Consider the following 26,742-nt stretch of genomic DNA (forward strand, 5'->3'; position numbering starts at 1 on the left):
TGGTCGTTGGGGTTTGTGGGTGATGTGGGTGTGTGTTTTATATTGTATTGTGTGTGTGGGAGTGGTGTGTGTATGTGTATCAGGTGTGTGTAATTCAAATCGGCCAATGTGGCTGAGTTTTGTTCGTTTGTGTGTATTCTGACCGCGGCGGTGTGTACCGCCAATGGAAAACCGCGTTTGAAAGACCGCCGCGTGGATTCGTGGGTCGTAATGGCATGGGCGTATTTCTGTTGGCGTGACGGTGGAGGTTTGGTCACCTCCACTTTTCCGCCGACCGCTGGTCTGGCGGTCTGTTGTGGCTGTCGGATTTTCGGAGGTTTGGCTGCTGCGGGTCAGAATGACTGTGGCGGGTTACCGCGACCGCGGCGGAATTATGGAGGATTTCTGACCGGCGGTAGGCGCCTTTTACCGCCGAGGTCAGAATGACCACCTTAGTCATTTTTGTCCCCCATGCAACTTACCCTGCATCTGTGTTGTTTCTTGGTAGTCTGAGCTGTCCTGTCCTTGAATTCCTGTGACGATCTCCTCTGGGATGACAGCTGCCACCATCTTCTCCATCTGGTCCAGTGCCTCCTGCGGTGCTTGACTCCCACCTCCTGTCTGCAGTGCTGCCTCTGTTCCTGGCCATTTTTTCTTTGGTTCTGCGCTTGCAGTCATGCCAGCGTTTCTTGCACTCAGTGACTGTTCTCCATACCTCTGCCACACTGTTTATCTTGTCCACAATTTTTTGCCAAATTGCCTCTCCTCCCAATTGGCAATTTTGAGGTGACAAAAAGTTGATGCTGTTGTTCCGTCACCTCTTTCCCCAGTATTTCCTGCTCCTCTGCACTGAAACAACACTTCCTTTTCTTTTCTCCCTCTCCTGGGTCTTGTCTGGGTCCTCCTGGCTGGTTCCTGGTCAATTGGGTCTCCCTGGGATCTCCCCTGGCTTCTGGGATCTATTTTGGGGCTCCTGAGCACATTTTGCTGTGTTTGCACCGCTTTTTGACACTATTGTGGGGAAAAATGGCACGTATCTGGCTTCCGACGTCGAACAACGGATTAGAGTCATTTTCTCTGCATTAACATTGTTTTGCTTTACGACGTGGCGCAATGGTTAGAGTAAAAAAAAAGGACTCTAACCTGTGGTTTGCGCCACGGAGCGTCAAAGTATAAATTTTATGCCCTGGTGGCACAAAGAAATGGCATTAGCCGGTTTTAAACTTTTTGATGCAAAACTGCGCTGGCGCAGTTTTGCGTCAAAAGTATAAATATGGCCCTTAGTATGCAACTTCACCTGCAAAAATCTGTCTTATTAATGATTTGTATTGGTTGCACAGTCAGAATGTTGGTCATTTTGTTTTATACAATGCCTGCCTGTCCCTGGGACCTGTCCCACCTGGGGGCTATATTTAAAACAAGTGCAGGAGCTCACATTTGTTCTTTCTCTTAACTCACAGTGAGTTGGTTTGTCAGTGTATACATCAGCGTCTGAGTGGTGTGTCAGTGTGTGCATTGACGTGTATCTGTTTGTGATAGTGTATGCAATAGTGTGTGCCTAACACCCAGGCACACACTAATGCATACACTATCGCACACAGATACAGTTAGTGTATGTATTAGTGTGTGCCTGGATGTCTTAGTCTATATGTCAGTATGTGCTAGATTTGTATTAGTGTTTGGATGAGTGTGTACCTAGCTGTGTTAGTGTATGCATCAGTGTTTGACTGGGTTTGTAACTTTATTCAACAGTGTTTGAGAGGGTGTGTCAGTCTGTGCATTGCTGTGTATTGGTGTGTGTTAGTGTTGCATTAGTGTGTGCCTGGTTGTGTTAGTCTGTACGTCAGTGTGTGCTTGCTAAGTATCAGTGTATGCATGAGTGCGTACTTGGCTGTGTCAGTGTATGCATCAGTGTTTGTCTGGGTATCTCAGCATATAAGTCAGTGTGTAGCTAGGCGTGTTAGTGTATGGATATGTGTGTAGCTGAATGTTGTTTGTATATGCATCACTGTTTGCTTGGCTATGACAGTGTATGTATCAGTGTCTGTCTGAGTGTTTGAGTGTCGTTATTAGTATATACCTTCATTGATCAGTGTATGCATCAGTCTGTGTGGTTTTATGAGTAAGTGCATCACTGTGTGACTGTGTGTGTTAGTGTATGCATAAGGTTTATGCCTGGTGTGTTCGTATATATGTCAGTGTGTGCCTGGATGTATTACTTTATGAATCACTGTGTGGCTGTGTGTTTTAGTGTTTAGATCAGTGTATGCCTGGATGTCTCAATGTAAGAATCAGTGTGTAGTTGGATGTCTCAGTGCATAATCAGTGTGTTTTTCAGTGTGTGCCTTGATGTGTAACTTTATGCATAAGTGTGTGACTGGGTGTATCAGTATATGCATCAGTGTGTACCTGGGTGTGTTAGTGTATGCATCAGTGTTTGTATGGCTGTTTTAGTGTATGCATCAGTATGTAACTGGGTGTCTTAGTATATCCATCAGTGTGTTCCAGAGTATCTCAGTGTAAGGATTAGTACATGTCTGCATCTATAAGTCTATAGATGAGTGAGCATATACCAATGTTTACTTTGATATATCAGTGTTTGCTTTAGTGTTTACCTGGGTGCTTAATGTTATGCATGAGTATTTCCTGAGTGTGTTAGTGTATGCATATGTGTATACGTAGGTCTATTTACATTAGTGTGTTGGTGTATTAGTATAATTAACCTTGTGTACTTGTGTATTGCTATGGATGGTCTATCAAAGAAGAAAGATGTAATAAGTTACCTACATTACCACAATAAATAGGTCTTTTAATCTGTGTGAAAAGAGACAAGATATAAAGAAAAGTTAAACTTTCATATTGTTCAGTTATTCATTAAAACTTCATAATCAGTAATAAAGATAATAATGTTAATTAGAAGGCAGAAGAAATGTATACTACTGAATATAAATTACACATATTATTCAAGCATGTCACATTTCCTTCTCCACTGTTCTCAGCTGCTATACTTTTGCACTATAAATTAAGTGCATCCAGATACTCATCCTTGAATAGTGTGGAGAAAAAACATATGGACTTTAAAAACAACTATAACTACATAGCATGTTATTTGGAATTAACATTACTGTGTATGACACTCACTGCAAATATTTACCAAACTCTTTCAGCTATACTTGTCAAATTATATAAAGGATATTTTAGCTTTATAATATAGTTAATGTGTATGAATCATAGTAGTGGTTAAAAAGGTAGCTAAAGACATCATCCTTGGTAGGCCGCATGATGTCATAAAGTCCATTAATCCATTTAACAATAGTAGAGTATATCAATGGTGTTATTATTTTAATAATTTTCCAGCTGTTCATGAAAGAAAGGTTTAGCAGTCTTTCTTTTCATCTTCTAAAGATGTTTGTCTCTATTTCCAGCTTAGTACGTCTGTGGTTTCCATCTAAGGAGATTTGAAGACATACAATTCTTTATAAAGACATTACCCTTCTTAGGTAGTGTGATGCCCTATTTGGTCAGATAAAAGTCCCATACATGTACTATTCCATTCCTTCAGTAGTAATCTTCCCTAGAACTTTGGTTCAAGAAACAAAAGTTAAGAATTTGATAGTTTGTTGGGTAATCTCTGCTTAAATGTAAGTTTAGTATCATTGCACTCTGTCCATCTAGTTGTATTTGTTATGTAGATGGCGTAATGTCCAGATGTAACACTTAATCCTTCATAAAAAATAATGACTTTACATGTATATGTTTTACTAGAAATTGAAATTTGTCCTGCTTTAAAATTTTGTCAGTAGAGTTTCCTATTTAGTTCCATCTGAATTGCATGGCTGTAACATTACCATGATATACTTGCCAGTTTGTCTTATGTTTAAAGTTAATAGCATATCTGACTTGCATTTTGTGCAGGTATTATTCTGTGATGCAGCTTTAAATAATTTGTCAAAACTGACAGTTTTACAGGCTGGTAGTGTTAAGTAGATAAATTGATCTGAATCTATTTCTGTTTTTGAAGAAAAGAAACAATTTTCACAGTCATGCTGCCATGAGTAACTTAGTCCAAATAGGTCGTCAATGGGAACCATCTCTTCTAAGATGCGAAGTACGGCCATCAAGAATGCTTGTGCATCTTCTTCAGTGTTTTGTGTGAAGTGCACAGATCCAGTGCATACATCTACAAGACCTCTACTGTGAGATGCAGAAAATGGTTTAGTTCCATCACTAGACAAGTATTCTAACAAGATAAAAATTGCAGAGCACAATCTTTTATCCCTTTTCTGTTTAATTGAATGAACAAGAACAGGTAAAGAAAATAGTGCATTTAGACCTACATTAGGATAGCAGTTGACTCCAGAGACATTTGAGAACTTGGAATCTCCAATTTCACCAGCTTTGAAACAATTGTTTTTCTCTAATACTTCATCCTTTTCTTTTTGCCTCTTTTTATCAGGAACGTCAGTATGATCCTTCAAAATCTTTTCTTTTGGTAATATTTGAGGCTTTTCATAATCTGGGTATTGTCCTACATGAGGAGCATACAGGCTTCCTAAACAGTTATACTCTATCACACAACTCTAATCAGCATCCACTTTACTGTCATCCAACTATATGAGATACAAACCAGACAAAGTCCTAACCTACTACAATCCTACTTATGACATACCTTCCTTGAATACGGTGCTACCAAAGTCAATAGATGCAGCACCTACACTTATCCCTTGAGACTTATGAATTGTTACAGCATGTGCTAAAGATATTGGAAAATGCTTTCTGTGAACATACAAGTCTTTTACAAGAAAGAAACCTTGCTATCTGTTTTACACCTTCAAAGGCATTAAATTTAATTGCTAAGAATTCAACTTCATTTCTATTAGGATACAAAATTAAATCAATTATTTTGCCAATGGACCCATTAACTAATCCTTCTTCAACATTTAAACTTCGATGCAAAATCACCCTGTAGGTCTTACAAACAGATACTTTTAAAATCCTGCAGTTTTGGAATCAGACATTTCCAAAGAATCCAATTTTGACTGTATTTTTTCATTCAACCTATTGTTACTCTTTGGTGTTCCATTTTATCAATTGCTGTCAGATTCAGTGTTTGTTCTTTCTCCAGTTGAGCAGTTCTTCATTGAAAGCGATGCATTCTTGAAGAGTAGGCATTAGACACACAGTGGATTTTTGTTGTAGAATAAATTCAAACATTAGATGTGCTGCAAAATGTTTGGAAGGAAATATGTTCTTTAAAAGTCAGGTTTCCAAACAACATTTCCGTTCTTCTGACAGTATTCCTACTCTGATGTTCTTCAGAATATTTTCATATTGCTGAAGCGGTTTGGAAACAGACTTTTCCAAATAATCCAATTTTTACTGTAGGTTTTCATTCAACACTATTGTTACTCCTTGGTGTTCCATTTTATCAATTGCTGTAAGATTCAGTATTTGTTCTTTATCTAGCTGCAGCAGTTGTTCATTGAAAGAGATGCATTTTTAAAGAGTAGGTAGTAGACACACAATGGATTTTTGTTGTTGAATAAATTCAGCCATTAGCTGTGCTGCAGCATTTTTGGAAGGAAATGTATTCTTTATAAGTCAGGTTTCCAAACAATGTTTCTCTTCTACTGACAGTATTCCTACTTTGATGTCCTTCAGAATATTTCCATATTGCCATCATATTGCCATATTGCCATATCAGTTGCTTGATGCATATTTCTAATTCGTTCTTTATTCTGGAAATTCAACTAAATGTTTAAATTTCCAAAGCTTTGTTAAAGACTTATAGGGTCCTTCATGTGAGAGTATCTTATATACTGGCTGCCCTTTCACGGGGGTAAGTCATAATAAATCACCAAACACAATTACATATTTTCCTTAAAAAATGACATCATACTCTGGCCCAAGTTTAAGAAGGGCCTAGTGGCAACTATCGTCACATTACCATACCTTTTGTTACGCTAATGTGGCAATAGTGTGGCAAAAGCATTGCGCCATATTTACTAAGTGGCACAAAGCTTGTATTGTGCCACTTTTTAAATATTTTCCCCGCATTATGCCTGTGCCAGGCATACTGTATGCAACAGGGCGTTCCCCCCATAAGGGGCAGGCAAAAATGGCGCAGTGATATCTATGAGATGCCACTGCGACATTTTTAGCTGCATTTGTAACGCCTGCACAGAGCAGTCATTAAAAGGAAACACACCATTATTTTTAATGGTCTCATGTACTTTGCAAGATTTGCACCAACAATAGCATAAAAATAATCTCCTATTGTCCCTAACCTGCGCCATGGTGCACCACATGTTAAATACGGCGCACACATGGTGGCGTTAAAGAGGTGCAATGGGCTACAAAAAAAGTGGCGCTTCATGACCTGAAGTGCCACTTTTCTTAAATCTGGGCCTCTTAATATCTGTTACATTCTTCTTAAATGCACAAAGGCAAGCATTAAGTTTGAGACCATGCTCACCTGATCAGTGATTAAAAGGTTTGAGTTCTTCAACACTTGGGAAACTCCGTTACAAGCCTCACTAGATAACTTTTAGTACTCCACTTTATTATTGAGTTCAACAGGTAGCATAAGTAGATGATGCAAGGTAATTCCTTTGATTTTGTCTGTAGCTAATCCAGTAGGCGCAGTTACAACACATGACAAAATGGAGTCTGTAATCTTCTGTAGATACGTGGTTAGAACTTGAATTAAAAAGCTTTTTCCAGTGCCAGATTGTCCTCTAATATATACAAGAATTGGCTTAAAACTTGATTTTTTTCATGCAGAAGTCCATGCTCTATTTTTTTCACTTACATATATATTCCTTTCTGCTCATCATTTAGTTGTTCTATTAACTGGTGCAAGTCCACATTTTCTTCTCTTGCTTGTTGTCACCACCTAATTTATTGCTATGGCAGCTTTATTATCAATTATTGGCTGACCAAAAGGATCTTGACTAAGAGGTCCAGCACTATGGCAGCTTTGTGAGCTGTCCTTTGCTGTCTCAGTAGCAATTGTCTCCTGTTGTTAAATTTCTTCATTCAACATTCTTAGATAGTTCTGAAATATTGGACACTCAATGCTGTCTTTTACAGCATTGAACGAGTCTTTATGGGAGTTGTATTGTCCAAGTAAATGTGTTTCAGAATGCCACGGTTTGAACAGCTGGAGAAGTGCTAAGTAGAAAAATATTTTTTGTTCTCACTAGTTTGACAAGTACGTTTTCTATAGTTAGTTAAGTTAGCAAACCTACTGCATATTTGCCTTTATCAATGTTTTCTGACACATTGTTTTTCTTTACGTATAGTGCTTCAGAATTTAATAAAGACACACATTTTCAAGGCATGCACTTCTTCGTGCATAGTAGGTAGCCAAAATATTTGTTTTCATAATATCTGTACTCTCCAGGTCAAACCCTGCTAGGTGCTGAATTTCTGGGAAAGACTTTAAGACTCTCTTTCGCGTGTTGACAAGTCCTAGACTAAACCAAACAATTCCTCTAGACTTCGAGTACAAGCTAGCTAAAAAACAACCTTTCACAACACTCAAATGAGCTTATCTTCCTATGTGACAGCATTTTGAACTTGAAAAAATGCAGTTTCTTTGATAAAGATTTCTCTGCTATAAGCTCCTCCCGTGTTTCCTTCATCCATGTTTTCTCTGATTTAGTGATGATGTATGAAGTAACATAGCAGGAAACAGCAATGGAATGCAACAAACTGTATGTCCATATTTGCACTCAATCAATCAATCTTCTTGTAAAGTGCAGCTAATCACCAGTTTGGGTCTCAAGGTGCTGGGGGTGGGCTGCAGATCAGTTGGAGTGCTATTGGGCCTGTTCAGTTGAAGAGGCAGGTCTTGAGGTCCTCCCTGAATTGAGGCAGAGAGGGAGATTTCCTGAGATGAAGAGGGAGTTCCAGGTCTTCATGGTGAGATAGAAGAATCTTCCTCTGGCTGTGATCTTCCAGATTTGTGGGATGGCAGCCAGGGCCATGTGAGCTGAATGGAGTTGTCTGGTGGACGTGTGTAAGATGAGAGGGTGGTTGAGGTATGCAGGTTCAATGTTGTGGAGAGCTTTGTAGGAAAAATCTGTAACCTCTCCAAGAAGAGGATTTGTTTTGTGCATATAAAAGCCAGCATTGCTTGAAACTTGTGATTGAAATATCTACACACATTAGAAGGATCCAAAGAGCGAAGTTCTCCTGCCGTTTTTAAATTGGTATCTTCATCATTAGAATTTGCTTCTCTTAGAAATTCTAGTAAGTCATCTCATGCATACTCTGTGCAAATTAGTTTCACAAACCATGTAGGTGGACCTAAGTTTTCAAGCATACATTTCTTTAAATCTAAAGGTAAATAAACAACTCTTCCTTTAAGTCCTTTCTGTAGTTCTGTTGCTGGCCGTTTACCTGTCTTTGGCTCCATTCTTTGTATTAAAATTGATTCATACATATTTAATTGGTGAACTTCTGGCATTGGTACCATTTCTAATCTAATATGAATTGCTCTAGCTGGCATTTTGTTATTCTCTAATTTGTCATAACAATACGTGCATATTCTTTGCTTAGTGTCTAACTCAAAACGTTCTTCTAACTTCATCAAGTTCCTTCCACTTATCATTGTTATCCAGCTCAGTTTTACAAAATAGTGCTACATTACGAGTTTCATTTTTGTGATGACAACAAATGCAAATATACTCAGGTTTCTCAGAACACAGTATATTGAGCTTTCCTATTTCTTTTGTAAATTTCTTAGTATTAATTTATATATCTACCTGATCTACATCTCCAATCACTACTTCCTCATTTTCTGTACTATCTTCTGTAGGCCCAAAATATGGAATTCTGGCTTCAGAAACCTCCTCTACTTCTGCCACACTACCATGTAACTGAGCTCTATTCAAATCTCCTAAACATAAAGCTGGTGTTTTTACACCTAACTTCCTAAAGTTATGGAAAGTGTTTCTCCAGACTTTCTTTGAAAGGCATGCCAATGAATGGCCTTGTAAGTTAATTAATATTCTAACTTTGCAGGGATCTAATTCTTGAAGCATCTTCCTTTTCTGCTTGAGAGTTCTCCATGAAAATTCTCATAGAAAAGTTTTCAAATTCTCAATTGAGGTCTACTTGATTTATTTTTAAATTATCACATAAATCGAACACCAACCATCTTTCTACATTCTCAAAACCCATTCTGTCTCTGCCAGAGTGTGAGAGTGAGTGTGAGAAAGTCAGTCTGGGTGTGAGAGTGGATGTGAGAGTGTCTGTCTGGATGTGAGAATTGGTGTGAGAGTATCTGGTTGTGAAAGTGGGTGTGAGAGTGTCTGGGTGTGAGAGTGGGTGCGAGAGTATGTATCTGATGTGAGAGAAGGTGCGAGAGGGTATGTCTATGTGTGTGAGAGTGTATGTCTGGGCGTAGAGAGGGTGTGAGATTCTCTCTTTGGGTGTAAGAGTGCGTATGAGAGTGTCTGGGTGTGTGAGAGGGCGTGAGAGGGTATGTCAAGGTGTGAGAGTGTGTGTCTGGCTGTGAGAAAGAGTGTCAGAGTCTCTCTCTGGGTATGAGAGTAGGTATGAGAGTGTCTGGTTGTGACAGTTGATGTGAGAGTGTGTGTCTGGGTAAGAGGGTGAGAGTGTCTCTCTGGGTGCGAGTGTGTGAGTATTGCCTGGGTCTAAGTGTGAGTTTGAGAGTGTCTGTCTGGGTGTGAGAGTGAGCATGAGATTCTCTGAGTGTGGGAGTGAGTGTGCTAAAGTCTGCCTGTGTGTGAGAGTGGATGTGAGAGTGTCTGTCTGGGTGTGAGAGTGAGTGTGAGAATGTCTGCGTGGGATTGAGAGTGGGTATGAGATTGTCTGGTTGTGAGAGTGGATGTGAGAGTGTCTGTCTGGGTAAGAGACTGAAGTGAAAGTTTCTGTCTGGGTATGAGAGTGGGTGTCAAAGTGTATATCTGTGTGTGCGAGTGGGTCTGAGAGGGTGTATCTAGGTGTGACAGTAGTTGTGGTGAGTCTGGTTTGGTGAGTATCTGTCTGGGTAAGAGACTGAGGGGGTCATTCCGACCCTGGCGGTCATAGACCGCCAGGGCCGGGGACCGCGGATGCACCGCCAACAGGCTGGCGGTGCATCCAGGCCAATTCTGACCGCGGCGGTAAAGCCGCGTCAGAAAAGGGAAACCGGCGGTTTCCCGCCGGTTTTCCCCTGGCCTGAAGAATCCTCCATGGCGGCGCTGCAGGCAGCGCCGCCATGGGGATTCCGACCCCCTTCCCGCCAGCCTGGTTCTGGCAGTTGTGACCGCCAGAACCTGGCTGGCGGGAACGGGTGTCGTGGGGCCCCTGGTGTCCCCTGCAGTGCCCATGCCAATGGCATGGGCACTGCAGGGGCGCCCTAACAGGGCCCCACAAAGATTTTCAGTGTCTACATAGCAGACACTGAAAATCGCGACGGGTGCAACTGCACCCGTCGCACCCTTTCCACTCCGCCGGCTCCATTCGGAGCCGGCATCCCCGTGGAAGGGGGTTTCCCGCTGGGCGGGCGGGCGGCCTTCTGGCGGTCGCCCGCCAGCCCAGCGGGAAACTCAGAATGACCGCCGTGGTCTTTTGACCGCGGTACGGTCTTCTGGCGGTTCCCGCTTGGCGGGCAGATTAGAATGACCCCCTGAGTGTGCGAGTGTCTCTCTGGGTGTTAGAGTGGGTGTGAGAGTGTCTGTCTAAATGGCAGAGCAGATGTGCGAGTGTCTGGGTGCGAAAATGTGTGTGTGAGAGTATCCCTTGGTGTGACAGTATCTTTCTGATTGTGAGAGAGGGTGTGACAGGGTGTGTCTAAGAGTGAAAATGGGTGCAAAGTAAATATATATATATTTTTATGTCATTTTTCAAAATCTGAGGGTTTACCCGAAAATTCTCACAGGGGGCCGCGCTGGTCCCCGCAGTTCAGTCTGTGGATTTTATAAAATCACAAAAATTTGTGTTATACTATTTTACACCTTTGTTTCCTGTTATCTGACATATACAAACCCATGTGATAAGGACACCTCTACCCTAATCCCTTTATTTTATTTCCAGCCTCCATTTAGCCCCGGGGGCCATTCCCCAATGAAACAAAGTGGCGGCCGCAACTTTCTTAACACATTGTGGACAGTTAATCAGGTTCTTTCTTTCGCTCACGAATCTGCGGATTCATCTGCGGATTATCTGCATGCCCATATATCTATATTTGTTGCCCTTTAAGATCTTTAAAACCACTCAATGGAGTTACACCAGATCATGAAAAGTGTGCTTTCTGTACCAAGACCTACCTTTCTCCCAAATTTGGTGTAAATTCGTCCAGCGGTTTAGGCAGTAGTCATGTTCAAAATTCCTATGGAAAAATGAATGGGGAAAAAGCATTTTGTACTCCCTGTTTTCTCAGCCCCCACTTGATGGATCACCCTGGAACTTTCCAGACAGCAGCTGTACTGACCAAAGTATACATTTGTAAAGTTTCATGAAGATTTATCCAGCGGCACCAAAGTTAGTGGCAAACCAATTTTTTTTCCATCTTTGGAAACTAGGTCCTACCTATAACTACCTAATGGCGACTGCAGGTATATATATATATATATATATATATATATATATATATATATATACGTATATATATATATATATATATATATAAACACACCCACACACATTCATTAAAAAAACAAAGGTTAGAGGGACGTTATAATTAGGTTCAGATTTTACTTGCCAAAACCATAGAAATTAAAATGCTAGATTTATTTCAAGTAACTATAACCCATGGCCTAAGGTACCTATAACTCGCGCCCTCATCGTGCACAGTTTTCTCAACAAACATTTTACTGCTAATGTTGCATTGATACTATCAATGATGTCAAAGAAGATGTCATGAGTGATGTAACATCTCAGATAATTAGCAGTGCATGGTGAGGGCGCAAGTTATAGTTACCTTAGGGCACGAGTTATAGTTACTTTAAATAACGCTAGCTATAACAGCTGAATTTCTAAGATTTTCTACTATATAAAAATCTGCTTCCCCTTACTAAGTCATGCTGAAATGTGAATTTGCTCTTTTAACTTTTTATACTTTTTCTGTACAAACAAATTATTTTTCTCTTTGAAGAAGTTCCTCTCACTATAGCTCACTTCCTTCTTCCATCCTGGAAAGGCTATCACTCATGCCTTTAACATGAATAGTTTTACATGTTTTTTCAAGGAACGTTTGTTCGTGCTAAAAGCATCTTGGTATGAATAGAGATGTGGAATTTCCAGGTACAGATTGCTATTTAGCCTGCCTGTTACACCTATGTGCACAAAAGCGTTTGTAAAATAGGTACTATGCTGGCAGAATATATTTATAACCCAGTGTGTTTTTAGTACCTGGCACATTCCATACATTGTTCTTTTTCCTTTTTCTGCAGTCCTTAAGAAGATGATCAATAAACTGCATACATTTACCTGTATCATTCCATGTAATATGATATGAAAATATGGTTCCATATTTCTCTGTGTGATTTGTCACTTTACATACCAGGAGCTGCCATGATCTAACAATATTGTCCTTTTCTTGCAGTGGAGCACCCTGACAAAATGGCTAATGACCAAGGTACGGCTGCCTCAGTCTATCAAGCTTTTCTAGGAATCAATGCTGCGCGTTAGGACTGATGTCAGTCGTCATTTTGCGTTCTGCTTTTCACCTTATCTTCTCACCTGATGAGGCAGACACTGGTGTGGGGATTAATCTTGTTAATGATGTTTCGCTAAACCAAAGCAGCACCCTGATGGCAAAAATGTAAATTATCATGACAGGAAATTGTTTTGTGCTTCTTTTTTTGAAGGACCGATTAAAATGGCAAGCTCTTTTATACGAAATACATTTTTAGGCTCTAGGTACTTCTGCATAATTCACATTAAGTGTGATTACACCGGGAATAGTTTTCAGGGTGGCCTTACGCCTTGTTTGCTATAGGTGGAAGTAGCTGAAAACTACACTGAAAATTAAATAATGTTTTGCATCTACCTTCCAACAATATATTCGTTCAAATGAACATTTCCTGCACCTTATTCAAAGAATATATGCGGTTGGAGGTTTTTAATCCACCTACAAAAAGATCAGTGATTAGACTTGGCAATTTACGGGTATTATAGTTCAAATGCACAACTTCACACTCTCTATCCAAGATATATTTAGCAAGCATTTTAACAACTATGCTCTTCTTTCACATATTAAGATAGATAAAAGTACTGAAATCGAGAGACCTACTTCATCTGGATAAAATGTTTAATTCCCATTTTTTGGTGTATTGGAACCAATTCACAGAGGCTTGTGAGTTCAAAATAGGGCAAATAGAAATGTAGCTGATGGCATACCTGTGAAAAGAGACATTGCTGACCTATGTCATGTCATCCACAGGTCGACATGGAGATGGTGCATATTGGCCTGTAGATAATAACCTAATTGGTAGGAACAGCATCGATGGTAAGTTATCACTTGATGCACATATTTATGGAACGTATGCTTTTCTTCTTTAATTTCTTTCTTTTCAGGTATTTTTTATAGCTATGCAAGTAAAGTGTAAAAATGTTTCTTTCAAAAGAGTAAACTACATTACTATCAGAGTACCAAGTTGGTTAGAGGAGCGTAGAGCAACTTTGCGTGTTCCAAGCTGGCAAAGCTTAAAACATGGAAGAGACAAAGAATCCTTGTGGATAGGCACCACCCCACCACCACCTAGTTTCCCTTCAGAATCCATTCTCCACCATCGGATTTTCCACCCTGTGGGTTTGGATTTTCATCAGTGAAGTGTGGACAGTGTGGAGCTGTTGAGTGCTGGTGCACCACTCTATTCACTAAGCAGCAACTTGTAAGGTGCTTCCCTACTCCAATTAGGGTCTAAACGCAGCCCTGAAAGAGAGCTTACCTGGCTAGCTCCCTGCAGCCAGGTGTCACACCAGTCTTGTGCTGTATATCCAGTTGCCTGTTACTTAGATACTTGTGCATTTAGGGACTTGCACCCACCTATGTGACAATAGCTTTTGTGTCAATTAGTTGGGCTAGGGTATCCCTCTCGGGATTCAACCCCTTGGCAAGGTTTCTTGTTGCAGAGAAAGCTTCTGGCAAAGTGTTATTTCCTCATTCATAAGTATGCTCAGTCTTCTTATGAGTATAACAATACATCTTGACCTGTCAATATTAAAGGAAGCAGAAATAAGGAAAACAGGTAAATGGTTAGTGAAATCATTGCTAAATGCGTACAATACATTGTTTTTACTTATCCTTTTACATGCCTAATACACAGCTTTAGGAGAAATCTAATTCATTAAGACTTTGAGAGCTAAATAATACAAATGTATTTGCACCTTACTTACAGTCCCATTATTAACATTTCAAAAGCGGGGAACAAGGTTTTTTTCAATTTTGTAATATGTTAACCAAGCAAAGCGAATTTGAAATCAGTTTATAACATGTTTGTCTAGACGCAAATGGGGTTGCCTTCATTTCCAAGTTCACAAACAGCAAACATTTATGTGAATTGATTTTCCCTTATCCACATCATGGCGGAATATTCACTTCATCACTTGAGAACTACTCTTGCCTCCCCAAGCTTTAAACCACACATCTGAAGTCCATCTCGACTACCACTTATGTGTCATAGTCCAAACACCATTGTTACTGACCATATATTCATCTTGTCTCCGAAAGCTCTGTCACTGTGTCACTGGCATCCATTAGTTTCACACTCAGTAGCATCTGCAAAGAAATCTGTGACATGTTATTGAATGCATGGGTGCCTGGCTTCTCATCTAAGGATTCTAGGCACTATAATCACTTTAGTTTGAACGGATGCTGACTGAACCATAAAAAGAGCACGACTGTCCGTTATAAGACATACTATACTTGAGATTTCTTTGAAATAGTTGAGGTACAGAATGTGCTCATTGTTACACCAAATTATGTTGAAAATGTTGGGTGATGACAGGGAAGATGATTTTTCTGTCTTGGTTGTTGATCTTTGTATACATACTTAGGACATGTTTGGTACCCAGACACCATTTAATATGTTGCATTTTGGTTCTGAAGCCCTTTCTTATGCGACATTCTTTACTAGAAAATGACAACTCATAAGAGCCTATTGGACCCACACAATATCTCTCAACATTGTGCGACATATTAACACAACATTTAGTAGTTCCAGTCTACTCATAAGCAATTGGAGAATGTAATGGTTCCATTACGACTCCTGTCATGGTAGTGGAAAATGATGTCATTACCTGTCCCGAAAGAGTTTTTATGTTTTTTGGGGCATCCAATGGCTAGGTATGCCCATCAGCCAGACATATTGGCAGTATATCTGTTTGTCAATACGCCCCCTCACCCCCACCAGGGCCCCTAATATCTTCCCAATCTCCTATAAACACCTCTTCCCAAAGGGTTATACCAGCTTCTGAAATACTTTTCCCAAAATGGGACTATTCCAGTGTTGGAAAATGGGTTATTGGTAAGGGCAGGTAAGTACGTACACTTAGCAATAGGCCACTAACCTCCACTTAGGTCCAGTTAGGTCTCAGTAAATTAAACCCAGCTCAACCCTTGGTAGCTTGGTAACAAGCGACAAGGCTTAACTTAGGAGACAAAGCGTGAAGCATTCAAATATCACCAAACAATAATTAAATAAAACACACGAAACAGTTTAAAAATAAATTTATAAAAATAGATTATATTTGTATCTTTAAAATGACACCAAAACGAATATAATCGGATAAGGGGAACCAGTAATATGATTTTTTTAAAGAATTAATGCTTTCTAGCGCATAGAAGCAACTAGCACTCAAAGGGTTAAAAAAGGTCACACTGGAAAGGAACAAAGTCCAGAGTTCAGGCCACCCATGAGGTATTACTGTCACACTTACTTTCAGAAGTGTTTGATTCAGGAAAGTGGTTCACAGCACCAGCCAAGGGTTCAGAGGCTCTTGTGTGCCTCTTGGGGTCTGGGACTACAACTCCCACAATGCACCTCTCCAACTTAAGGAGTTGCTCCAAATGTCTCCAAACTTCTCGATCTTCTTCCAGAGGTCCTTTTTGTGTCCTTGAAGTGTCCACAACTTGATCCAAGGTTTGAGAAGCTCTGAGTTGCTCCTTGGGAGTTGGGACTACAATTCCCAGAATGCACCTGGTCATAATCCTCAATTGGCCACTGGGCGCTGGTCAGCTGGGCTCTGCTTGCAGGACTTGATGCATGGGACTCTGGGCAGCTCCTTTGTACCTGTAGCAAACAGGGAGTCCCTTCTTGAAGCAGTAGAAGGCAGGTAGAGTCCTTTTAGTGGTAAAGCCCAAGTGTGCAGCTGGTGCAGTCCTCCATAGTGCAGTGTCCAGGTGCAGGTCAGGGGTCCAGCAGGGCAGTCCTTCTTCTCCTGTAGTTCTTCCTTGTTGGAATCTGATGGGGATCTGAGGTGTGGGTGCAGGTCTACCAGTTTTATCCTTGCTCCTGGGTGAAAACAGGGGGGTCCTGGTTCTCCAATCAGGGGCAGGGTCCTTCCCCCTGTGATGATCACTTCCTGGGAAGTGTGGCAAAAATCAATCCCAGGGAGCAACATTCCTCAAAAATCCATCATGGCTGAAAGTGATTTTTGGAGGTTACATCTGGCTGAGCCCACCCACTGGTGTGTCTAAAAATCCTCAACACACTCCTCTCCTGCCCTCTCCTAATCTAATCAAGGGGGCACCTAACTGTCTGGGTTTGAAGGATGTGAGGGTGTTGTTGGGTTGCTCCAAATGTCCTTCTCTGCCTTTGAAGACCAATTTGGCAGCCCTCCCCCTTCCTGCTTCAACATCTGCTGAGGGGAGACCTCCTCCCCCGGGCACATCTCTCTGTGTGGAGCCAGACCACTCCACACCTCATCAAGGCAGCCTGGCCAGGCTGCCAGAGACTGGCCAATCAGAGCACAGCAGCAAAAACACTGCAGGGCTGAAGTTGGCAACTTTTCAGGTAAAGTTTAAAACTCTTTACCTGAACAAGTTATATTAAATCCCACAACTGGAAGGTGTGGGATTTATTATAACAATTAATTTGATACCAAACGTCTTGTATCTGTTACTTAGGGGGATTTTTAAAATTTCAATAAAGTCTTCCCATTCTAGCCTATGGAAGCCATTCACTACAATGAGGGAAAAACGAATTTGGCTGTTTTACCTCACCAGGGCTTATGAAACTATTTTTAGAAGGTCCCTGCTTATAGTTACATGGCACCCAGCCCTAGGGGTACATAGGGCACACCTTAGGGGTGACTTATATGTAAAAATAAGGTAGTTTAAGGCTTTGGAACTACTTTTAATTCCAAAGTCGAATTGGCATGTAACTTTAATTTAAAAGCAGCCAGCAAGGCAGGTCTGCCTTTAAAATGACACTGGGCACCTCAGCAGTGCATCTATGGGTGCACTACCTATGCTTGGGTCCCTAAACCTACATGTCCTACCATATACTAGGGACTTATAGGTAGGTTGACTTAGCCAATTATAATTAGCCTAATTTGCATACTGATTTTACACAGAGCACAGGCCCTGGGACTGGTTAGCAGTACCCAGGGCACCATCAGAGTCATGACAACACCAGCCAAAAGTGGAAAATGAGGGAAAAAAGTTAGGGGGCCTCTGCAATCAGCCCTGTTCTCTCACATCCAGAATATGACCATGTCATACATAACCAGTCACCTGTTCCCTTGTGACATCTGGTACGCTGTGGGGACTGGTCTCTGTAGACCCTGCAAGAAGATTCTGAGATGAAGTATATTTGAGGCAGGTATTTAATTTGAGTGAGATTCTTCTTTGTAATTAGAGCCGACTCCCTGGGAGTCAGCAGGGTGTATCTCCTATGCACATCCTCCAAGGTCCCTAAAGTTCCCTTTCCATTTAGCTTGCAGGGCTGTCAAGTCTACTGGAGAGTTAGCAAAAAGAGACTTATAGACCCTGTATGGAGCACCTCTGTCACTTTTTGTGAGTGCTAATTGTCCCTCCAGGGGACTAAACTCAATGGTCCTGACAAATTAGGAGAATGAATCTCCAAGGCACATTTGAGTTGGAGATAACTGTATGTTTGCAGAATTCATACCGAAACAGCCATGTTGCAGAAGATTTCATGTTAACCCTTGCCATAGACAGCATAGCGACATTTTAAAACCTTCCAGACTCTTTGTATGTTTTAGGTTCGTACCTTGCCAAAGCCTTGTGTGCATGGCCAGTTTACCTTTTCCCAATGTTTAGTGTAAGCTGGGAGTGTACAGAGATTCCTCTAGATAGTAAGTTGGTACCCTGAGCTAGGGGTGTGTAAAATTTGCTTTTGTCTATTTAGCCAAAATTCTAGCAAAATTAAGGGGATTTAGGAAAAATATGTATCCCAATAATTGTAATTGTACCCCAATACTGATTGCAGTATTGGTTTTACAATCTCATGCACTCTGGGGGCTCCACAGTGGACCCCCAGTACTGCCCAACCAGCCTTCTGAGGTTTTCCAGGCAGCCCCAGCTGCTGCCACCTCACAGACAGGTTTCTGCCCTCCTGTTGCTTGAGCAGCTCAAGCCGAGGAAGGCAGAACAAAGGATTTACCTTTGTCATTTTGGGCTATATTTTAGTCTGATAATCCTCCTTCTATCGAATTTTAATGCAAAGACACATTGGGGGTTATTCTAACTTTGGAGGAGGTGTTAATCCGTCCCAAAAGTGACGGAAAAGTGACGGATTTACCACCAGCCGTATTACGAGTCCATTATATCCTACGGAACTCGTAATACGGCTGGTGGTATATCCATCACTTTACCGTCACTTTTGGGACGGATTAACACTCCTCCAAAGTTAGAATAACCCCCATTATGTATTAAACCAAAGTGTTAAAAACACTACTCACACCAGCGTAATTTAAATTTCGGCAAACCTTGCCCTGAACCTACAGGAGATCTTTTGCCAGAATAGAACATAGTCAATACAGGAAAAGGAGTTATATTGGGAGGAGTTGTAATTAAAGCCTTTCTACCCTTGCTGCCAAGTGCCACTCAACTCATGAGAAGCGGCCCAATTTAATAGAATTTTGTTATGGTGTGTTCTGTTGCTCTGGCTTTCTGGGTATCTGGGTTCCTCACCATTATGACATTCCCCTCAAAAAAGGATAGATAAGCACAAAAGGTGTTATCTCAGACCCTGGTCTACCAATGGAGGCACATATCCACTAAACAATGTTAAAGGACATCCTCCTATCATGCCTAGTGCCATGACATAGCCATCCTGCTGAGCAAACTATCATTCTGTAACCACCAAAGGGAAGATTCTCCTCAGAAAGATTAGGACTGCTGTGAGAATCCAGCATCATCAACCCTATTCTAACCATAGCCTAGCAAGAAGTAACAGTTGTATCCCAAGAAGTGTTTTTCATGTGTTGGAGAGTGGATTATTGGTAAGGGCAGGTAAGTACCTACACCTAGCAAAAGGCCACTAACACCCCACTAGGTCCAGTTATGTCTCAATAAGTTAATTCCAGCTCAACCCTTGGTAGCTTGGCAACAAGCAGTTAGGCTTAACTTAGGATACAGGTGTGTAAAGCATTTAAAAATGACAGTAAAACAACAAAAATCCAATGTAGGGAACCGGAGAGATGCATTTTTGAAGATTAAAAGTAATTCTAGTGCTCAAAGCGTTAAAAAAGGTCACACAGGACAGGGAAAAGTCCAGAGTTCAGGCCACTCAGGATGTAACACTATTACATTAACTTTCAGAAGTGTTTCTTGATACAGGAAAGTGGTCCACAGCACCAGCCACGGGTTCAGAGGCTGTGTTTTGCCACTTGGGGCCTGGGACTACAACTCCCACAATGCAGCTCTTCAACTTATGTAGCTGTTTACAACAGTGGCTCTAAATGTCTCCAAGCTTCTGTATCTTCTACCAGAGGTCCTTGAAGTGCCCACAACTTGATCCAAGGTTCCAAACGCTTTGAGTTGCTCCTTGGCAGTTGAGACTACAATTCTCAGACTGAACTTGGTCAGAATCCTCAAATGGCCACTGGATGTTGGTCAGCTGGGCTCTTCCTGCAGGAATTGATGCAGGGGACTTTGGGCAGCTCCTTTGTACCTGTAACTTACCAGGGAGTCCACTACTGGAGTTGCAGAAGCAAGGCAAATTCCTTTTCTTGTTGAATCCCAAAGTGTGCAGCTGGTGCAATCCTTTTGAGTGGAGTGTCCAGGTGCAGATCAGGGGTCCAGCAGGGCAGTCCTTCTTCTCCAGTATCTTCTTTCAGCAGGGATCTGAGATGTGGGTGCAACTCTGCTATATTTATCCATGCTCCTGGGGTGGAAGGCAGAGGGGGACAACTGTCCAATCACAGGCAGTCCACCACCCTCTTGGATGACCACTTCCAGGGGAATGTGGCAAAAATCAATCCCAGGGAGTGACAGTCCTTAAAATGTAAAATGGCAGAATCTAAATTTTGGAAGTTAGGTCGGCTGAGTGCACCCACTGGTGTGGGTAAAATTTCTTAATACACCCCTTTCCTGCCCTCTCCTAATCTAATCAAGGGGGCACCTGGTTCTCTGGATATTCCTTAAATGGGAAGAGGGGGGTCTTGAGCTGCTCCAAATGTCCTTCTCTCCTTTGAAGACCAGTTTGGCTGCTCTCCCCCCATCCTGTTTCACCATCTGCTGAGGCAGATCTCCTCCCCCAGGAACTTCCTTTGTCTTCAGCCCAGGCAAGATGCTGGCCAATCAGAGAAGGTCCCTACAGAGCTGAAGTTGGCAACTTTGAGGTAGAGTTCTGAATCTCTTTTCCTGAACTAGTTATTGTAAATTCAACAATGGCTAGTTGTTGGATATGTTATAAAAATATGTTTGATAGCAAATGTGACATATCTAGCTTCTTTTGAGACTTTATTAATTAAAATAAAGTCTCCCCATGTTAGCCTATGGAGCCCATTCACTACAGTGAGGGAAAACAAATGTGGCCATTTTTCCATCACCAAGGCTTATAAAACATCTTTCATAAGGCTCCTGCTTAAAGTTAGAAAGCACTTTGCCCTATGGCACTTAGGGTACACATTAGGGGTTACATATGTGTGAAAATAAGGTAGTTTAAGACTTTGGAAGTACTTTTAATTCCAAAGTCGAATTTGAAGGTAACATTAATTTAAAAGCAGTCAGAAAGGCAGGCCTGCCTTTAAAATAACACTGGACACCACAGCAGTGCACCCATGGGTGCACTACCTATGCTGGGGGTCCTAAACCTACATACCATATATTAGGGACTTATAGGTAGGTTGATACTGCCAATTATAATTAGCCTGATTTGCATAAACATTTTAATCAGAGCACTGGTCCTGGGACTGTTTAGCAATGCCCAGGGCACCCTCAGAGTCAGGAAAACACCAGCAAAAACAAAATAAATGGGGGCAAACAGTTTGGAGGCTTCTGTAATCAGCCCTGTTTTCTCAGATCATGTAACTTCAAAAGATCAGGGGTTTGGTATTTTGCATACTGAAGAACAGCAAACACCCATCTTAATTTGATCAAGCATGCAGTGTACATTCCTGGTCAAAAATGTATGTTTACACTTATTATCAGAGCAAATCCACTGCGAGAAATAAGTGTGCACTTGTCCCGTTTTAGCTCTAGTGCCAGTCAAAATAAAGCATTCAGCAAAAAACATTACAATACATTTATCACAACTCTAGCCTCCCAACTCTTCCCTCCCTACATTGCTTTCCCAGATGTGTATGTCACCAAGCAGCTGCAACATGGCACAATTAAAGCTAGAATGTTCCTTCAATCCCTACTACTAAATGCTCCCTGAGTCAGTATTACTACCATCTCTCTACTGGACCAGACATACCAAATGATACATTAGAGTGCAAGCAAATAACCTTTTATGACTGTGAATGAACATTTCACTCAGTTTTAATTTCCACTCCCATTGACAAGTTCAGAATGTAGTGGGCCAGCAACTGGATCACTTTCCTCAACTTGTGTTCTCTTGGAGACTTTAATTCTCCCATGTCACCAGGTGAATCTGGCTATAAATGCTGATCTTCTCTGCCTCTTGTTTGAATTGACTCATACATTCCATTCTCTTCTCTTCATGACTATCTTGTGCATCACCATGAGGTCAAGCATAAACAATGGCTAGGGACTAATAAAGGGTTCAGGCAAAATGGCAGCTTGTAGTGCCTTGGGCTCAACTGCTTCTGTTATTCCAGATGTGGCATTTTGTATAATGTGGACACCAGCTTGAGAGGATTACATAGCGCTGATACCAATAACGTCTGTGAGAATCAACATTTTTAATGTTGATTGGTTCTTGAACATCTGGACAAAGGTACGCCCTTTGCTCTTTCTTGCCACCCATTATAAACACAAGAAGGTTTGGGTGGGGAGCAGTCTTGGGGAACTATTCAGTTCAAGGTCATTAGAATCAAGAGGAAGCAAAGCATTCTTCCAATTGGAGAGCATAAGCAGCAGTGTGTCAAGCCCTTGTATAATTCACACCACTCATTCAGAGACTCAGTGGTAGGATTATAACTGGTATTGCCTATATCAACAGATGGCAAACTTGAACTTAATAGCCCTAACTCAAGAGAGGTGTGTGTGCCAGGCTATGATGGCTTTTTATCTTCCAAAGAAGGAGAATGGGCATGCAGATCATTTGAATCAATAGTGTTCCTCTGCTCAGTAGATCTGTGACCAAGCCCTGTTCTCTTTCTGAAGCTGTTGAATAGATACAGCTGTCATTGGCTGATCTCTTGTCGCAGATGACAACATCCTTTTTCCTAAGTACTGCAGTTTAGTGCCATTAATGAAAACATAGGGGACTGATGTTTTTTCCATTCAATGGCTTTGGGATCTCCTCTGTGCCTCCCTTCAATTCCCTCTGACATCTGGTACTTCGAGCTATCAGAGATGATTGAGCAGAAATGCTTTTAGGAGTTTCATGTTGATCCGTTGCCCAGCAATCTTTTGCTTTTGGGGATGTCGGTATAATATCACTGGAAATTTCCACTCTTCCCAGATTTAACCCAGCTGAGGCTACATCTGGTGGTATGGATCTTCAAAGGTTAGGAGGGAAAGCAGGGGTAGCTCCTTGCATACTTTAGTCTTGTAGTTCAGTGACAATTAATGAATAGGCACATCACTAGTGCAATTGTGAATCCTGGTGTTTTTAATAAAACCTTCAGTCTACCTCTTGTGAGTCATTAAAGCTGATTGATTTTCTCTGAGGTACAGCTGATTGGATTTAGTGTTTAGATTTCTGAGAAGTGTTTTTGCTATGATGGCCATTGTTTCACTCTCCGGTACCTCCTCAGGACCGTCCCCTACTGCCAGTGTCTCTTAATTAACTTCTCTGTAAACCATTGCAATAGTGGACTTAAAATTCTTTCATACTAAGGTTTTATTTTTGGCTACCATTTGATTGGCTCGGCTAATTGGGATGTTGGGTGTTCTCTCCTCTGTTTCATTTTTTTATACACTTTTTTGATTAGGTGATTTCGATACCAAACCTTTTTTGTCTTCTCAGTGTTCCATCTAGCTTTCCCACTCAGGTAATCATTCTCCCAGAGTTTCTTCACCTTTTCAACTCCAAAAGAAGAAATAAAGATGTCCACAAAATTCGTTCATTTGCAGAGCAGCTTCTATCACTGTCCACTACTGGGGATTCGGAACATGGGTCATTGCCGATGTCTCTGGCTAATGCTTCTGCTATTACTATCTCTCCCCCAAGCACATCCTCTAATTATCCCAATTGGTGGGGCAACACTGTTACACCGTGTTGCAGCCCACCTGCTACAGTAAAGTTCACAGTGAGGGACAAGGAAGCCCACTAGGGCCTGACACCATCTAATTGCTTTGAGTGGGCAAAGTGAAGACAAGTGGAATGGGTGCCAAGAGAAAGAGAGTGGAGACGAGTACAAAGAGTATGAATTCCAAATGACAGTGCCCAGTTCTGACCATTACCGAAAAAAAGATTTGTTAATTTGATAAACGATCAAGACAAGAGAAATACAGACCATAACATTAAAGTGGCTTTAGAAATATTATTTGAGATTATTGCATCTGGCACAAAAGAAACCAGTATAGAATGGAAAAATACACGTTTTCAACAATTTAAAAATGATTCTGTCAATCAAGGGGTCTGTGCGAGGAAGATCTGTCACAAGCTACAAAAAACAAGATTTATATAGCAGTATGCAATTTGGCTTCATTTTGAATTACTCCCTAGTTTAAAAGTGCGACACAACTTTTAAAAGGCACACACAATAATTAAATTAATTAATCAAAGTGTAGCCACACAAATGCACAGACCTGTATACAAGCCCGTAGAGCTGGGATTTCTCCTCTTAATTAATCCTTGCATCTCCAGCTACAAACGGAAGCAACCCAACGTGCAATCTATGGAGCTGCCGCTTTTCAATTTGTTCATGTCTCTTGGTGGGGAACAAGACACTAATTAAGCCTCACCAGATAGTGAAAACACAGGGGAAAGCCTTGTAGATTACAATAGATTAATTGCTTCTGATCATTACCAACTGGGTTTCACAGGAGATAAGCCATGAACATCTTTTCGTTTGCTCTGCCTGTTGGCAATTCACTGCTTTCATCTTCTGGAGGAAACACGAGTCAGGCACCCAAGGTACAGTCTAAAGCCCCGCAAGAAAAATACTAATTTTACAGGACACAGAGCATATGATTAGCGCTGACTCATTACTTCTTGGAACGAGTGGGAGAACTGTGCTATAGTGTACAGCTCAGTTTAAATAAGCTTCTGTGCAATTCCTCCTAGGAAGCGCAATTATTTCAAGTTGGTGTTGTTAGTACTGCTGTCTGGTTGCCTATTTCCTCACTACAGCATCTTATGTGACAGCTTGTTTATTTTTGTATTGGTACTACATAAACAGCAGCATATATTTATGTATGATTATGCATTTACAACAAACATAGTTATGATTATGGTTTGCTAGTCATATGATAAGAGGGCCCAGAAGGTCAAAGTTAAAAAAAAAGTTAATTGAAGATTGAGAGAAACGTAGGAAAATTAGGCAGAGGGGTTCCAGGGAGTTCCTTGCCTTTGCACTCTTCTGCCTTTTTTGACATTTCATTTTGTTTTTAATCTGTTCATTAAAGATGTATTCTATCGGATATTTAATATTGACTTGGTCGTAATGAGTACTGAAGAATTTATTAGAGCAACTTGTACAAGATGGTGAAGAGTTAGCATCCATGCTGATGGCAGAATCTGTACTATACATTTCCAGTAACATAACCTACAAGGTCATTTACATCTCCTATACATTAAATGTACGAACCTGTGCAAAAGGATTCGTATGGAATTTTCTTTAACTGACATTGAACAGTGGAGATAAAAACTATTTTTTTGTAGGTTGTACCCCTTAATATGAAAACTGTATTTATCTTTGTCCATTCATACATTACTGAAGTGGTAGCTGCTGATCTGAAAGGAGTAGGAAGGTAATATTTAGTATGGCAGAATGGTGATATAAAATCCTGCTGACTGGTGAAGTTGGATTTAAATTACTATTTTAGAAATGCCGCTTTTAGAAAGTGAGCATTTCTCTGCACTTAAATCTTTCTGTGCCTTACAATCCACATCTGGCTGGGTTTAGTTGACAGCTCCTTGTGCATTCACTCAGACACACCCCCAACACAGGATACTCAGCCTCACTTGCATACATCTGCATTTTGAATAGGTCTTCCTGGGCTGGGAGGGTGGAGGGCCTGCTCTCACACAAAGGACTGCCACACCCCCTACTGGGACCGTGGCAGACAGGATTGAACTGAAAGGGGACCTGGTGCACTTCTAAGCCACTCTTTGAAGTCTCCCCCACTTCAGAGGCACATTTGGGTATATAAACAGGACCTCTGCCCCTTCCAACTCAGACACTTACTGGAGAAGATAACTGGAACCAGAACTTGCATCCTGCCAATAAGAACTGCATGGCTGCCCAAAGGACTCACCTGACTGCTTTCTGCGAAGGACTGCTGCCTTACTGTTGGCCTGCTGCCTTGCTGCTCTCTGGCTGTGGTGAAGAAGGGCTCTCCAATGGCTTGGATAGAGCTTGCCTCCTGTTCCCTGAAGTCTCAGGACCAGAAAGAGTTCCCTCTTGCAACTGGACTCCTTGTGCGGTGAAAATTTGATGCACAGCTTGCTAAAACCGACGCACAGCCTGCCCCGCGGCGAGAAATTCACTTGCACGCCGAACCGTAACCACGCAGCGCGACTTCGCAAGGAGAAGATTGACACGGTGCCTGATTTGCGACCGGAACTTCCACACACGGCCCACCGGATCGACACACAGCTGACCTGGGACGACGGAGCCTGACTTCCAGAGGGGAAATTGACACAGCGCCTACCGTGCAGAAGAAACTTCCACACAATGCCCACTGGAACGACGCAGTGCTTGTCACTTCGCTCCACAAGCCCTGGATTCCACGCACAGACCACGGGGAGTCTGAAAACCCCGCAACCCGAAGAGTATCTACGACCAAGCGCTGGAAATCGACGCACAGCCATCCCTGCGCGGAAATTAAACGACGCATCACCGTGTGTGTCCTGAGAAATTGATGCACACCCCTTTTTTTCCACGCTTCTCCTCCACTGTGGCCCGTTGCAGAGATTTTTCACGCGAACCAGGTGCGTTGTACTTGAAAGAGACTTTGTTTGGTTTTAAAAGACTTAAGACACTTTATATCACTTCTCAGTGATATCTCTACATTTATTTATTGCATCTTTGATT

The 26,742-nt window shown here is 41.5% G+C and overlaps 1 protein-coding gene across 4 annotated transcripts in view; it reads left to right on the forward strand.

The window, feature by feature from the left end:
* Positions 1 to 26,742, forward strand: part of DCC (DCC netrin 1 receptor) — a 1,057,140-nt gene that overhangs the window by 983,306 nt on the left and 47,092 nt on the right. For all 4 annotated transcript variants that reach the window (XM_069219408.1, XM_069219414.1, XM_069219423.1 and 1 more), the window contains exons 21-22: positions 12,539 to 12,571; positions 13,379 to 13,444. In XM_069219408.1, the coding sequence (XP_069075509.1) occupies positions 12,539 to 12,571; positions 13,379 to 13,444 (99 nt within the window). The remainder of the gene's footprint in view (positions 1 to 12,538; positions 12,572 to 13,378; positions 13,445 to 26,742) is intronic.

This window comes from Pleurodeles waltl, chromosome 1_1 (genome assembly GCF_031143425.1).
Source record: "Pleurodeles waltl isolate 20211129_DDA chromosome 1_1, aPleWal1.hap1.20221129, whole genome shotgun sequence".
Classification (NCBI taxonomy): Eukaryota; Metazoa; Chordata; class Amphibia; order Caudata; family Salamandridae; genus Pleurodeles; species Pleurodeles waltl.